We start from the raw sequence: 16802 nt of genomic DNA, 5'->3' as shown, positions 1-16802 counted from the left end.
GACTATGAGTAATTGCACGTAGACTGACAGAATTTCAACAATGATTTGGCACAAATGGCTCTGCGAATCTGAAACGTTCCATAGAACAACATCCTCCAAGTGCTCTTAACTGTATCATTACACAACCTTAGAATAAATAAACCACCATATTTCTTCATAGCAGGTGAGATCCTCAAAAACACTGAACTGACTTAAGCCATCCAGAAAATTCTGAAAACTTTATCCAGAAATTTAGTAAAACTAGTAAGAATGTGAGTTACTTCAATACTATTAAAGAGAAAACACAAATGCTTTCATAGATTGAAGGCTAAAATGATATGTTATATAAAGTCACACATTAATTTCTGCATGAAACTGAGAATTTCTAAGCAATTTAGTAAGTTGAACTTGCACTTATGCTGTTGAAAGTAATCAGCTGAAGGTAACGGACCTACCTGTATTACAACTTTTCAATATCCAACTCAGTGGAGAAGAGCAGAAGAACTCACTATCCACTTGAGCTCAGCAGGAGCAGGAAAAAAAGCTGCTTATGCGTAGGGACCATGAGATAACCTTTCAGGAAACCAGCAGGGACCGGGGCTCACTCACCCATGAGGTATCGTGGAGAAAAGCATGGCTTTACCAGGAACTGAAAGAGCTGAGCCTAAGCACTTGAAGGAGGATTTGCCAGATCATAACTTTCGTAAAGAAAAGTCAGCCTTTATAAGAGCATTTCTGTTACAAATCACCCTCTTGTGGAAGCAGAATTCTAATATTGCTATTAATCACGACCACTGCAGCCACCATAACACGTCACTTAGTAACAGAGACAGTAAGCGATTAACACATCTTTTGCTAAAATATTGTTCCTTTAGAACTATTTCAACATCACTAGAAAGTACCTTTAAAAATTGTCCTACTGGTACTCACTTTGTAATAACATTCAAACTGTTGACTTCAAAGAAGGGACTCAAATTGCTACGATATGACAGTATCTTCTCCTGAGAAAAGGAATGGAGAGACCACTGTGACAGCAAAATTATTTTCTGAGTTCAAAACTACTAGTTAAAGGCACTAATCTACACAGTCTTATGCCACAGTATTTAAAGTTATTAGATTTTTTTAAATAGACATTCACAGAAGCTACTTAATCAGCGCTTGTTAGAAAAAGAGGCAGCTCAATAACCAGACTGTGTATCAAAGTTATGAAACAGAAACCCGTCAGCATAGACTTAGTATTTTTTTTATCCTATTAACATAATTATTTCCTACTCAGTAAAAATGAAAATGACATGTTAGCATTTCAAAATCTTGAGAAAATGACCCTCTAGGCTTTATATGACTATCAAAACAAGCACCGGTACTTTATTTGCAAATTATCCTGTATGAAATGATTGACTCAGCAAGTTTACCAGTCAACAAAGTGTGTGCTCTACCAGTTATAATCAATTTACATGTAATGATATGTCTAAATATGAATTTAAATGAGTTCTTGTCATTTCATGTTCATCAGCTGCTTTATCATCATAGATATGGACAGTGACCATAGTTAATGTTGCAGAAACAGCAGAGCATGCACAAGTTTCGCGAGCTAATGGTAACCAAACACGAAGAAATTTGTTTTCATATAAAAAGACAGCCTCTGACTGCTAAGCCATGTTTATTTTCCAGTCAAGTTAACAAAAATACTTTCTAATAGGTTATTTCCAGGCATTTGCTGTATATGCCATGTCCACAGCAAATATACAGTATGAATCACAACAGTTTTCTCACCTCAAAACCTACTGGATTTCTCTTTCAATGTATTAAAAGAACCCTGAGGCCGCCACAGAATAAAGAACATTTCAGAATCATCCCCATTGTATATAAATATACATTATTAGGACCTGCAAAAGTAATATTCTGGAGATTAACAGAATTCTGGTTTCTTTAACAGCGCATTAGTCGCATCCCTGCACAACAATCTTTAATACAATCATCAAAAATTCAAAATAACTGGGGCAAGTGAAGTAAAGTTTCTTCACAGCAGACAGCACTGATCAGATGATATGTTGGAAGAATGCAAGACAAAGCCAGGTTTAACATACAAGAATGCATAATTAAAGGCTGGCCTTGAAAATGTCTTCATTTAATACAATTAAATGAATATAATGGCAATGACTTCATCAAAAGGATGCCATTATGTGCTAAGTTAATTTCATTTTACTTAGAATAGTGTAAGTCAGCTAAATAAAGCTTAACATTTTCCAAACAATAATCCTTTTCATTTCCCTTAGCTTTATTAATAACATACATATTCAGGCAGAATACTCAAATATAATTTTTACTGATATACAGATTCATTTTAATGCATATTTGGTACAATTTCTTATTTTTGGTGTTCAGTAGTCATTTTTGTTTTGATAAAATGATACAGCAGATTCATACTTAACATCACATATAGGTTTTGTCTATATAAAGAATTTACAGAGCTTTTTCAATTACGGAATGGTACGTTTCATACATATGAAATTTTAAAAATGCTGCATGAACCTGTGACCTTGCCAATACACAGATCAACCTTCAGAAACTGTAATGAGCATGAGTTGACGCACATTTCTATCTGGGCCCAGTACAAGTATGGACACATTCAAAAGTTGTAACATTAGTATGATTTGCTTTTACTTTGGTGCTTGTGATATTCCAGGTGCGGATGCAAAGTGCACCTTAATGGTCCTCATAGCAGTACTTTTATCCCACTGTATTTTAAAGGCATCAGCTTCTTTTATTCTCCCTTGTAGCGAGGAGGTCTCTTCTCCTTAAATGCAAGAAGGCCTTCAATTCTATCTTTTGTTGGAATAGTCTGCAATGAGCAGAGTAACAATTCATTATTGACACCAAAAACAATACCAAGAAAAATATTTTCATACAAATCCTAGTTCTTCAATGCATCCAACATGCAACATATAATACAACAGAAAAATGAAAACTAAAATATCTAGTCAGATACAGGAAAGTACCAGACACTTCAAACGCACAACAGAAGGCTGAGAAACAATTTGGGAGAAGAAGGAGCATCTTTTCTCGAAACAGATGACTGTAAGAAACTCTTTAGGGTTTGTTTTTGAGTTCTAGGTGCTTTTTTGGGGGGGAGGGGGTAGCTTATTAATCAGATCACCATATGTTTTAAATAAGCATCTAATGCTGATGCTTCTGTTTCCATGATCAAAAACTTGTCTCAAAGTCAAGAACATACAAACTCAAATACATCATTCCCATGTTTCACCGGCAAAGAGGTTTGTCTCGATTTTCTGTTGATTAGCACATATGCCATTAGTGGCACATCTTAATGAAGTGCCCTTCGTGTTATTACATGTTAAACCAAAACAAAGCAACAGCAAGGCAGTTCTTGGACTAGATGCACGGCAGTGTATGACCAGCTAGGTATACGGCTGGTAGTGCTTCACTGCCTTCACCCTAACAGTCTTGGCAGGGAGATGTTTTTGTCCTAAACTACACCTCCTTCCTTAAATCCCTTACAAAACCAGAGTAAGTAGAAGGAAGGTCTAAATACAAAGCCAGATATTTGTAGAAGAAATCATAGAGCAATTTCTAGTTGAATTTCTGCATGTTTCATAACAGGCACCAACAAAGCCTGTTCTCTGGGTTTTTTCGTGTAATCATAGTTACATACCTGAGCGTAACAAGCTTCTTCAATTGCTAAACCTGTTACTAAGTCGACCTGAGGAAAAGAATACAATGTTTTTTGAAAGCATATTTTTGTATATTTATTATATATTATTTCCTGACAGCTAACTTAAATACTGTGTTTCTATATGCCACATACTAAAACACTTCTGCAAAGTTCTTCTACACTACTTTAACATAGAAACGCTACACTGCCATGTGGTGAAAGCGGTTAGTATTTCTGTAACAGTTTCCTTATTTGGCGATACAATTAGTACATAAGACACTGTCAAAACAATGTATGTTCTTCACTACAAATCATCTGGACTAAAAACTATTAGCTACTTGCACATTTGTAATCATTTCATTTACTACAGGGGAAAAGATTTAAGGTGCTGCATGATTATTTAAAAATTGTTCTGAAACAAGTTATCTTCAAAATGTCATATAAGAACATGATGCCATGCCACAAAATAAACATAAATTCAAGTTGAAAGGGATTTAAAATATAAAAAAAAGAGGCCAATGGCCATCCTGCATCATCACCTAGTTTTAATACCTTTTTTTATTTTGTTAGCTGGTCTGAACAGCTGAAAAGGCTGAATTTTCCCCTCACTACTTGTCTTAAGCATCAGCTGCTGCAGAACTTACCAGCTCTCCACATGGCCACTGAAAGGACTGTGGCTATGCACCACAAGCAATTTGTCAAGGGGAGATATGCTATAGGATAGATTACCAAAGGAAGCCGTGAAATCTCTGCCATGGAAGGTTTGTAACAACAGCTTGAATGAACATTTGGCTTGATTGGTTTTGACACAGTAGATCTTGGCTTGGGACCTCAAGATTGAACTAGATGATCATTCAGAGTCCTTCTAACCCTATTGTCCCTAATTCTATAAACATCATGATTTTGACCTTTCAGTCCACTATACCTGGTAGGTAGCATTTTGAACCTTGGGTACCACTGAAATAAATCTTGAATTCCATCATTACTTGCTGTGGAAACCTAACAAACATACTGTCTGCACAACAGCACCTGAGTTTGGTTCTCAGGCCAAAACTTACTGGTGGTACGCTGTGCTGAACTCAATTATATCACTAGTTGCTTTTGAGACTTTAAGAAAAGACAGACCATTCTTAAATTCATCTTCTTGGATTCAGATGTTGCATGTGGTCTGATCCCCTTTCCCTTTGAGCAATAAGGTGTCCTGGTGCAGAGCTTATGCATGTGCTTAACTTTACATATGAAAAGTCCTGCTGAGCTCAGCAAGATGATTCACAAGCCTAAAGTAAAACACATGTCCAGACCTGTTCAGGGCTGGATTTTAACAAGCTTTAGAGCTAGGTCAATAGTGTTCAAGAAGGAGTGGCAATCAGAATGAAATATGAAATCAGACTCCAGATATAATTTTAACACTAACCCCTATTAGACTATTAAAAACAAATAACATGCCTTTTGGCCTTTAACTTTATTAGTTACTAAACACTGAGAGCACTGATAGACTTGACAGAGTATGACTTTGAGGCTTTTTTCCGCCCAGCATTTGAAATACCACTTGTTCATAGTAGTTTATATGTTTACTTTCTAGTATTAATAATTAGCAGAGTGCATTACTCCTGGACAGACATGAGGTTACTAAGCCTCATTATGTAAATCAGCACGAACTCTAGTCTCAGGAGTCTGAGACATAAAAAAATTGCATTTCATCTTTCAAAAAGTTTTGACCAAATAGATTTTGAAAGACTATACACTGAGAAACTAAAAAGTTCTAGAAGAAAAATCACCACAGTAGACCTGTTGCCAGCCTGACTTCTGCTTACTCTTGTAGAAAGTATAGATCCTTACCTCCATTCCCTGATTGATGGCCAGTTTTGCAACTCTCATTGCTACTGGTCCCTAAAATGAAAGAAAAAGCTTATTTATATATCATCAAAATCTACAAGATTATGCAGTGAAGAGTCTGCACATCAATGTTCTTATATTGGGACCTTCTAGACTTCGGACTTTTATTAAATTTATAGTAAACAGGTCAAATATCCTAAATTACATCACTATAGTAGACATTTGCTTCCAAATTGATAGTTTCAATACTGAGGAAAAAGTGAAAGTATACTGTTTTCAAAAGAACCTAATTAAAGCAGTGTGTTTGGTTTATGTTTCAAACTTTATGTTTCCACTTTTGTCAAGCTTGCTCAATTCCCTTCAAAACAAGGCTCAGAATGGCCACCTTAAGAGACATCATTATAGGCCTTCACAAGGTCAATCTTATGTCCCTGTTATCACACCATGGAGACACATGAAAAGATGTGACAATGAAATAAAATGAACTGATGCAGCTTCAAACCTAAAATACGCTACTGCAAAGACTGCACTGGTCAAGTGATGATACTCTTCCGTGAGCGACTGAGGTCCCCAGCGAGCAGAGAGATTTCCACCCTCCTCCTCCAATGTCCTGCAGAACAGCGAGACATCTTTGGGAATCGTCTCAGTCCTGTGCCTATCCATCAGCATCAGCTTCTGAATGTTCAGACATTGCTTTAAACAAGTGGCCCGCTGCTTTGGGAAAAGCTGAATGCTTTTGAGCTGGTTGCAATGCGAAGTTGTAACTACAAATCAACGTCCCAGAATCACTGTATGTATCAATGTTATGTATGTATTAATGTATGTTAAAATTTTCACTCTATTTTTCATGTTTGTCTTTCTATGAGGGTGTTCAAGACACAAATAACCAATGTTAAATGCCATATTTAATCTGTAACATTTTCCATTTTCAAGGAAAAATTTTAGCTGTTACACTTGTGATCCAATACAGTGGTTTACTAATTATTTTCTTCACTTGAAAAGCAGGTTTATCAAAAGCTCCAAACTCACATTCTTACTCTGAACAAACAGCTTGCAGTCTAGGGCAACACGGGAACAGGTAGCAATCAGCTAATACAAAGACTCCTGTAACGGTCATACTAAGCTTCTTGCTAAAATTTTCAAGTTCTAAAGCACAGGAACTCAGCAAATCCCGTTTCATTACTTTTACGAAAGACAGAGACAGGATGTCACTTAGAATGAATGATAATAAGAGCATGATTCTTTCATCAAGCTTACACACAAAGGACAGAAAGCAAATTTTCCACTAGTAAATGGGTTTTGCTTTAATACTGAAATTGTATTTAGCTTTATGTTTTCAAAATAGGAGTTACACTGAGATACGTCCACTTTCATATGGACCTTTTTGCTTCTCTTCTGAAGAGTTCACCAGCAACAGAATAACATATTGAGATAATTGCTTTACTAAAAAAACCTCTGTATACTATTTTTTTGTTTAAAACTTGAAAGCCAAAATACACAATACAAACACAGACCACATCATGACGATACAAGGATTCGCAGAGTTTTTTTGCTTTGCTATGAAATAATTACCAAATAACACCATTCAATACACAAGAGAGAAAACTTCTGATTGCCCTCCACATAACTAGAATGGCTTTTTAATACATAACTTCATGACAGTTTTTCTTAATACAGCTGGTTCTTTTTCAGTTTTAATGTTTGGTAAAAACTAAAATCAAAATAATTTGTTTTACCTGAGGTAAAAATTCTCTTGCCAGAGCTAATGCTCTTCTGTATGCAGCATCCCCTGCTTCATTCTGTTCTACCACATGGCTAATCAATCCTATTGATTTTGCTTCCTCACCATCTACAATACGTGCAGAGAAGATTAGTTCTTTTGCCAAAGACACTCCAATTGTGCGAGGTAATCTCTGTGTCCCCCCTAAAGTTTGGAAAAACAGAAAATGCAAGTATTAGTTTCCCATCCATTTATACCACAAATGTAAATGCCTTGTTCAGTTGAAATATCTTCATTTTTAATTCCATAAACAATTACATGAACATACAGAAATTAAACTATTTCAAAACTAAACAGTTTTGAAACTACATCTAAAATGAAATCAATTGCTCTGTTTTGTAGAAAGATATGTAAAGAACTGAAAAGAGGTAATATTAGTAGAGATTCTGTTTGATTACAGAGAAGTTATCTTATTCATATCAGCCAAAAGCTGAAGGAAAACTACTTGCCAGTAATTACCAAATCCAAAAACTCTGCTTCTTTTTAACAATCTGTATATTTTTATGATATTAATCACCACAATATGAACACTTTTGAAGAACTATACTCAAAAAGAATATATACTCTAACAATACTGTAGTTCATGCTAAAATTTGCATACGTTAGGGACAATATTTATACGTAAACTAAAATAAAACCACTAGACAAGGTCTTTAAAAAGCCATAGTTTTGCCTCTTCTTACTTCCATATTATTGTTGAAGTCTTAAAACCTGATTACAAAAACTAGAGAAGGACAATGGCAGGTGTGGATCAGCAGAGAAAGGCACCTAACTTCAGTTAGCTTTTCTTACTAAGTTAGAAACTTCTTTGGCAGATCAGCATTTTCAGAAAGTCGATAAGCAGTAGCTACATTAACCAGATAGGTGAAGATTGCTTAGTTGGACTAACAATTAACTTTCCAGAATAGACAAACAATGAGAATACGGGAATAATCATTAACAAAACTGAAGGAGTACACTCAAATCACAGAAGCAGATGTTTGTATGAATTAAAACAGTGGAAATGGCCTTTATCCAGGAGAAAGGATTTTGAAAATATACATGGTCTACCATTTTGACATGGATCTGAAACAAATATTCAATTTATATAGACAGTCTGTAAGTAAAAATTTCTTTCCAAACAGCTATTTCTGCAAGAGCATGCTAATCTATTCAAATATAAATACATGTATATATGCAAGAGGAGTATTTATAGGTGGTGTTCAAAGGGAGGTGGTGCAACACTAGATAAATGTATGTTCAACTAATATAAAAGATATTAATTTCCACTAGATAATGGTGGACTAAGCCAGTATTTTATTGAAGCCATTCAGTTCTCTTACTGATGTTACCTGAAAATACTTTAAACACATCTCTGAGACAAATCAACTGACTGGAAACAAACAAAAAGTTTTTGCAATTCAATGATTCATCTTTCAATTATTCTTTTTTATGAACCACAAGCTTCAGTACTACTGTATTCCTTTCCATAAAAACAGACCTGCCTTTGAACACACTACATCATACAAAAATGCAAAAGGTTTGGGGGATTTCTGCCTTATGCCTTTCTAGAATATTACAAAATCATGATCTATTACAAAAACTGAGATATATTTTCTGGGCTGAAACTGGAGGAATTAAAAAAATGCTTACACTTATAACAGTTAAAATAAAATTTGTAGAACCACCACCTTAGTAAATAATGTGATATTCTCTATGGTCCTACCACTCTGAGAAGATTTCAGTAAGACTGTCCTAATGGTCAAGGGCAACAGGCAACAGCGAGAGGAACTCCTGTTCAGTAAACTCTGCTAATTCTGCTAGTTGTACAGCTAAGCCAGCGATAGTGCTAGGGGGAAAATTTTGCTAGTGGCATAATTTAGAGGAAGCCCCTATTCTAGGGCATTTTTATGAAAGGGGCGGGGAGACTAAAACAAAACCCCCTGTAAAATACTACAAACCCTGAAGCCTAAGCCTTCCTATTAGCCTTGACTGCCTCACTGGTGAGATTCACAGAGAATGACTAAAGCTGCAGCTATCAACCGTTATATCAGAAATACATGGCATAAAAATGTGAGCTGTGTTTTCAAGAAGCTGCTTCTGATACTGAGCTGTACCTCCATCACCACAAACAAACATTTACTGGCTTTTTTGTTTTAAATACTGAACATGCCTTTTAATTTCTCACCCAAAGAAGCTGTCACACCCTAATCAACATCTATCCTTATACACATTTTAAGTGTACATCAGAACATAACAAATGTCTACCCTGATTCTCTTTAAGAATAGTTTAGTCATAAATTATCCCTTCCATTATAGTAATGGAATCTAGAAAAGCATCAGGTTTGGCTTTTGATTAAAGAAAACTATCTGTCCAAATCATAAGACCTGGAACTATATGAGGCTGAATTCACTGACTCCACATCTTCTGCTTCTTCCTTGCTTGCTATGCTTAGTATTTTTTTCTACCTAATTATGTCCCCTTCCTTTACTGTTTTATCTCTTCTATTACTGCTTTTACCAGGAAATGTTGAAAACAAAATTCAATTGAGCAACAATATTTCATAACTTTGACCAAACAATGGATATGTTTAAGCATGAAATAGTGTTTATAGATGAAAAAAAGTGTTCTTGCCAGTGTCTTACACAATAATGATTAAAGAGCAAAAAAAGCAGCCTATAGTCTACGTTGTTTGGCTGCCTCCTACACTGCAAAGCCATTAAGCAGAGGAGCATATTCTTTGATTAATATCCACAGAACAGAAGCCAACAGTTCAGTGCATCAATCACATATACTCAGTAGTAGGAAAAAGATATATGCACACACAAAAGCAGTAAGACCCAATTAATCAAACGCAAACAACACACCAAAATATGTCCAACGCACCAAAGTTACATCCATTTATGAAGAAAAGACAGAGAGTACGCTGCAGATAGATGTTCTGTTTTGGTAATACACAAAGAACATATAATGCCTGCCAACTACAATCAGAGCTAAAGGAAGTAACACCCAGTCTTCAAAGACATTACTTAACCAAGGCATTTCATCTAAATGTAGAGCAGAATTTGATGGAAGAATAGTTGTTTCATCTTCACAAATTTAATGACATGTTATTTCAAGGACTAGTGATCTGGTGTTACTCACTGTGTTGATAAAAGTATTTGACATACAGTTGCAATGCAAATGCGTTCTTATCTGAGATGGTATATATTCAATGTTCTAATAATTGTAAACAGCAGTTTTAGATCACACTCTAGTTCATGTGAAAAGACACAGTAAATGTAAGACTGCTAAGTTCTGGTACAAAAATTGTTGAACAGTATTTTTTTTCTTTAACAAATAGTTGATTTTGTATGAATATTTATTTACTGTCAGTAATTCATCAATTACAAAATATGTACACAACTGGTTTGGATTAAGGGAATTACGTGATAAATTCCCAAGAGTATATCTAACAAGATGAAGCAACTAGCTTACTGGAAATAGATTCATCATTCTGGCAGAGAATATCTACAGTCAGTAGTTTCTCATAGTTGAAGGCTCTGTCAAAACATATTGGAAAAAATCCTGTTCTGACAAAAAATCCAAACTTTAATTCAGTAATAATCCTGTTTATTAAGTCAAGTAAAAATGAGTCTTTCTATCCTATCCTTTCTATCACGAGCTTTGTTTGATTCGCATTAGATTGATTTAACTGACAGGTTTCTAGATTTCTTTTTCTAAAGACTACTGTGCATTTCTAATGTTTTATTAATAATCAATGGTGAAACCAAAGTCTGTCAGCCACAAACTTTCTAATTATTCAAGTCAGTCAAGCGATGGCTTAAATGTATCCTTGTGATTTTTTTGCAGAAAGCTGTAAGGAGTAATTTTTCTCCTTTCCATTGAAACTCATAGAAATATGGAATGCAGAAACCTGCTGTTGGTAACACTGAATCCTTAACAATATGAGCCCATAAATAAACTCCCATAGATAAAATTATTATTTTAATGTAATACTTTTCAGTCATGTAAGTCATATTTTAGAAGTCGGTGTAACGAACATATTTTCCACTTTTAAAATACCTGCCATCCATTGCTAAGTTAAGCAATTTTCAAAATATTAAACACTCTAAAAGCCTAAACACTCTAACAAGACAATATTTAACACAAAGTTTCCAACAGACTGTTTCCCAGATTAGGCCTTGATCCTGCAAAATTGTACATGTTTTAGCTAACTTAAATCCAGGTATAAATCTTCATGGGCTCAGACATCCCAAATCCTTTCACAGAGGAAAACATGAAGAGCCCTTCACCAGCACAAACTGTATAACCGACTAACAACTGAAAACAATTTAGACCGGGAAAGACATCAACGAAGATGCAAGTGACAGGGTGAAAACGGGATGGAGAAGAAAAGAAAGAAAACATTTTCTCTGCAAGGGGAAAAAAGCACTGAGCTGACGAAGATCAGGCGGTAGGCGAGTCCGCTCTCATGTCTGGCCATACAAGTCGTCATTTGGAAGAAGACCAGAGAACTGAGCAAAGTCTGAGACAGTGGCCTGAGGCCGACTCAGAGGTTGCCCCGGGGTCTGTGATGACTGAGAAGTTGTTTGAGTGAGATTTCGTAGTAGGTTGCCAAAAGGGCTTATGGAAGTCTGGCCTGCCACTCAAGCTGAAGAAAGCCCTGCAGGAATGTCAGACACAACCCTACCTGAGGTCAAAGAGGCAGGATGACCTGCTACCTACACCAGCCTGGCAGTGGCAAACCCCAGCTCCAAAACTGCCAACTTAATTTGCAAATCAGTCCTTAATTTTCACAATCCATTTTATTCATCTCATCTGTGGATTGGTTTATTTAAAAACCTATCTGAAAAACGCCTAACATATACCAAACTGCCATGCGTGGGTGCTTGGAGGTGGCAGCTTGAGTCAGAAAAATGTAGTACTTGGCCTGAAGATGTATGAACGCTTACGATGCATGAGAGAAAGTGTAAATACACTTTCAGAATTCACTAGCAGTTAAATAATCACAGCTTTTGTACAGAAAGATTAAATCGTCGGGTAATTTAGAAAAACTAATTTATTTTCAAAATAAGTAATCCTCTTGTAGATTGAGAAAGATAGAAGATGGTTTCCCAGCAGACGGCTGCAAACATGAAATGAATGGAACCAAAAAATGCATCTGGAACCTGATTTTTATAAAATGGACTCCATTTCAAAAGGGCTTCCGCATCTGGTGTAAGGAGCTGTCCTGGTTTCAGCTAGGACAGAGTTGATTTTCTTCCTAGTAGCTGGTATAGTGCTGTGTTTTGGATTTAGTAGGAAAATAATGTTGATAACACACTTATGTTTTTAGTTGTTGATAAGTAGTGTTTATACTAAGTCAAGGATTTTTCAGCTTCTCATGCCCAGCCAGCAAGAAGGCTGGAGGGGCACGAGAAGCTGGGAGGGGACACCACCAGGACAGCTGACCCAAACTGGCCAAAGAGCTATTCCATACCAAATGACATCATGCCCTGTATATAAACTGGGGGAGTTGGCTGGGAGGGGCGGATCGCAGCTCGGGAACCAACTGGGCATCGGTCAACAATTGCATTGTGCACCACTTGCTTTGTATAGTTTAATTCTTTTAGTATTACTATTGTCATATTATTGTTATCATTACCATTGTTTTTCACTCCTCTCTGTCCTATTAAACTGTCTTTATCTCAACTCACGAGTTTTTTTTTTTCCTGATTCTCTCCCCCATCCCCGGGTGGGGGGGGAGTGAGTGAGCGGCTGCGTGGTGCTTAGTTGCTGGCTGGGGTTAAACCACGACAGGAGCTTACTCCACATTTCTCTCACGAGCGTGGTACAATCAACTGTACGGACTCCACTGACAGACTAAACACTGCTTGACAAGCACAGATCTGCATTACCATGCGTGGACTCCCAGGACTCACGGTATTATCAATGCACACACTGACAATCTGCAATTTTTTAAAATTGAAATTATTTGAGGAAGAAAAGAGAAATGCCTAAGGCCGTTAATCTACTTGTTAACTTTTACTTAAATGAAAACAAATACAACAAGCATGAGCACACACAGATATTCGGTAAGGCCACATGCCTTCCTATTACTCCAGATGGGAACTTGGTCTTATTGTCGTTTGGGAATGCAATGACGGAAAGTGAACTTAAACTAAATTCAGAAGTACATACACATTAAAACATAACTCATCTTGCTGCAGACAGAAATTAATGGCCCAAGAGAAGGCATTTTCCAATTTCAAAATTACACCCACACATTTATGAAGTCATTACTCAGCTGTAACAACAGGTAGGAGGTTTAGACCAGTGCTGCTCTGTATGATCATACTTTACAAATCATGTGGGCTTTATGAGTAATATTAGGTAAAAACTTTTATTTAACTTGTATTTTAAATACATAATTTTATAGTCCATGTTCTTACAGTTATGGATTGACTATGACAGCTAAAATTCGATTCATGTGAAAATCAGGACAAAAAAAACAGACATGAGAAAAACTATCATTATTACTTAGGGCAAGTGAAATATAGAAAAATTAATTGCCACAGTAGTATCCTATTTTGATTTACATTTTGAATGAGATCACAGTCCCAAATTAGGACAATTACTTTATTTTTTAATGGACAGAATTGAAATAAAGAAACAACAAGCAAAGCAAAAACCAGACTATTAAATCTGAAGTCTTCACTGCTTATGAGCAAGTGACTTGAATGTTTTCCTCACTTCAGTGCTCTCCTTATGGAAATCTACCATTTTGTTCTTCCACACAGCAAAGAAATCCATCACTCTACTTAACCCCCCAAATCAATTCCTATTCCTAACTATTCTTTCTCCCATCCTGACTACTATCAAATTAACCTGCTTTTAACTGTTCCAAAGTAATGGGTTTTTAAGAATTTACCTCTGAAATTATTCATCCCTGAAATTCTCTGACTTGAGCAGCACTAAAGAAAGGAGAATCGCTGGCTAACAGAATGGGAGCCCAGGGAAAACAGCAAAGCCAACGAGATTGTAGGAGGACACGCCACCACCTGGTTCAGCTATCAAATCCCAAGGCGGCAGACCACTCTCTCTACTGATAAATATATGTAAAATGAACTCATACATATGAAGCATATTTTTCATCTTGAGTAGGATGTCCTCCCAGATGAGGCAGCCATACACTACAGCTACACTGCACCTAGCCTAGTACCTAGGCTATAACATAATGTCTGTAACATTTTACGGTGCTTTGAAAACACAGACTCTACCAAAAACCTGGCCAAATCATTCAAAGCTGGCATGCATTAATCTAACAATCTGCAATGCAAAAAGCAAACTCTTCAATAAATTGGAACTTAATTTTGAGATACCAAGTCTGATACTCAGAAATACTCCCAACTTATTCAGCTTGATCTGTTAGATTTTGTAGTGCTATCTAGGAGCACCAGAATGGCATTCTGTTCTTTTTACTTCCCAGACTGACCCTTCTATTTGTTATTTTACAGTAACAGTTGATATGTGAAGAAATAATCACTGCTGTTATTAAAAATTCTGTAAGTCACATGAATAATTGAAATGTTTTTACTTGTGCATGTTAATTTGTATTCTGAATGTTACACTATTTGCTATTCTTTGTAAGTACATTACCTATCTGCAAGAATATTTAAAACCTATATTAGAAATTAACAATTAAAATAAATTCATCACAAACGTAAATATAAACATGCATTCCGTCTGTGTTGTAGGATATTCTCCATGTGCTAATTTTGATCACATGGATATTGGCATGCCTAGCTTGAAACAATGAAAGACTCGTTTTTTTCAGAGACACAAGCAGCCTTAGTGACTTCAGCTTCAGGTTTTCATGCTCAATACCTCTGGACTGGCTATCAAAATACTAAAATCATTGAACTGACACGTAAGAAATTGCAGTTTAAGTGATCTGAACATACCAGGTTAGAAGCCTATGACATGGGCTGGGAGAGAAACTACTTTTCCAAAGCCAGGATCATCCTTTACAGGCTCTACAGAAAACTTCTTTATTCACCATACAAATATGATTCAGTCACTACTCAGCTATACTTGAGAGCAGCAGATACCCTCCAGACTATACAAAAGACCAGGTATTCAAAGACTGAAAGGTTACAAATTCAACACAAACAAAAGCAACTGGAAGAAGACCCAAATTGCTTATTTGTTCATGTTCTTATGAGGAAATCACATCTCTTCACTACTTTCAACTAACCCTTGGTTCCATATATTGCTCTTCAGGATCAACTGAGAGAAGGTAGGCAGGACTAGCACATTGTTTTGAGTTACACTACTATTAAAAGGCCAGACAACAGATTGTACATTTAAAGTGACTCTTCTTCCCTCACTGACAAATACTATCTCATTTAATTCACATTGTTAACATTTTGAGAATCAGAGTTTTTAAAGACATTACAGTCCAAATTCATTAAAAATTTTCACTTTAATATGCATATAATTTTGTGTAAAGATATATAACAACTTTAAATGTATATGGGATAGATTTGCTATATGGGCAGTTGCTGTACAACAGTGGACCTACCCCAATAAGTGCAAACTGGTATTTTAACATTTTATTGTTTAGGATTACTCAGATGTTTTTCCTTAACAGAAAATTATAGCTCTTCCATCACCTTCTAGTCAATTTGTAATTCCTCAAAAAACCCCAAAAGCCAATAACTGACAGGAAATCAACAAAGAAAGAGATTAAGCAAGTGATTATTCCTAGGCTGTAGCTGTCAGGCTGTTACAACACTAAGGAAAGGAATTACATTAAGAAAACACCTTTTATATTCCTCTCACCTGCTGCTGTGACGGAGCAATACAGAAGAGAAGTCACTGTTTATAGCATGCAATGCAAAACAGCTCTATGCAATGGCAAGTCTTTCCCTATAAATGGAGAAGCTAGTGCTAATTAGATTCTTCTGTCACCTAATCACACACAGATGAGTTGGCTTTCAAGGACCTTTACAGTTTTAAGAATCAAAGAAATTAGATATTAATTTTATTTTCCTTACATCCTACATCCAAATTCCAGGAAGGAAGACATTTGGGGCTATATAAGCAGGAGGTAATGAAGAAATGAATCTATATCAGCAGCAAGAGCTAGGATAGTTGCCGGAAACACTGCACTTATTTTAAAAAAAATATAATTAACTTTTAATTAACAGGACTCATTAAGAGTAGTTTATAACAAACGCTAAGGATCAACAAGATAGCACCACTCACTTCTCACTAGCTGGCCTCATCCTACTCTTCAGGCAGGACCATTCTGATGTGAGCAGACCTAGCTGCTGAACCCTTTGTGCTTCTAGGTGCGGCTACAGCCTGGTTGCTGCTCCTAGTTCTGGATCTCTCAAGGCACTCCTACATGCAGATCCTTTGACCCTTCTCTGGCAGCAATCCACCTGCTTGATTAAAGAGTCAGTGCTAGAGCTCTCCCAAATCCACCACAGTTTAGGAATATTTTACTGGAGTCTGGAGACTTCAAAAGCTCTATTGCTGTGTAAGTCTTTCAGAGAATACATGGC

At 36.2% G+C, this 16802-nt stretch overlaps 1 protein-coding gene across 2 annotated transcripts in view; it reads right to left on the bottom strand.

Moving 5' to 3' along the window:
• Positions 1 to 1622: 1622 nt before the first annotated feature.
• Positions 1623 to 16802, bottom strand: part of AUH (AU RNA binding methylglutaconyl-CoA hydratase) — a 110240-nt gene continuing 95060 nt past the window's right edge. Inside the window, exons 3-6 of one of the 2 annotated variants that reach the window (XM_050913695.1) lie at positions 7225 to 7412; positions 5492 to 5542; positions 3653 to 3700; positions 1623 to 2821 (exon numbers count right to left, since the gene is read on the bottom strand). In XM_050913695.1, coding sequence (XP_050769652.1) covers positions 2744 to 2821; positions 3653 to 3700; positions 5492 to 5542; positions 7225 to 7412 — 365 coding nt within the window. In that variant the 3' untranslated portion in view covers positions 1623 to 2743. The remainder of the gene's footprint in view (positions 2822 to 3652; positions 3701 to 5491; positions 5543 to 7224; positions 7413 to 16802) is intronic. The other variant, XM_050913694.1, reaches the window with a different exon arrangement.

Source organism: Gymnogyps californianus, chromosome Z (genome assembly GCF_018139145.2).
Source record: "Gymnogyps californianus isolate 813 chromosome Z, ASM1813914v2, whole genome shotgun sequence".
NCBI lineage: Eukaryota > Metazoa > Chordata > Aves > Accipitriformes > Cathartidae > Gymnogyps > Gymnogyps californianus.
This window is presented reverse-complemented; position numbering and strand designations above follow the sequence as displayed.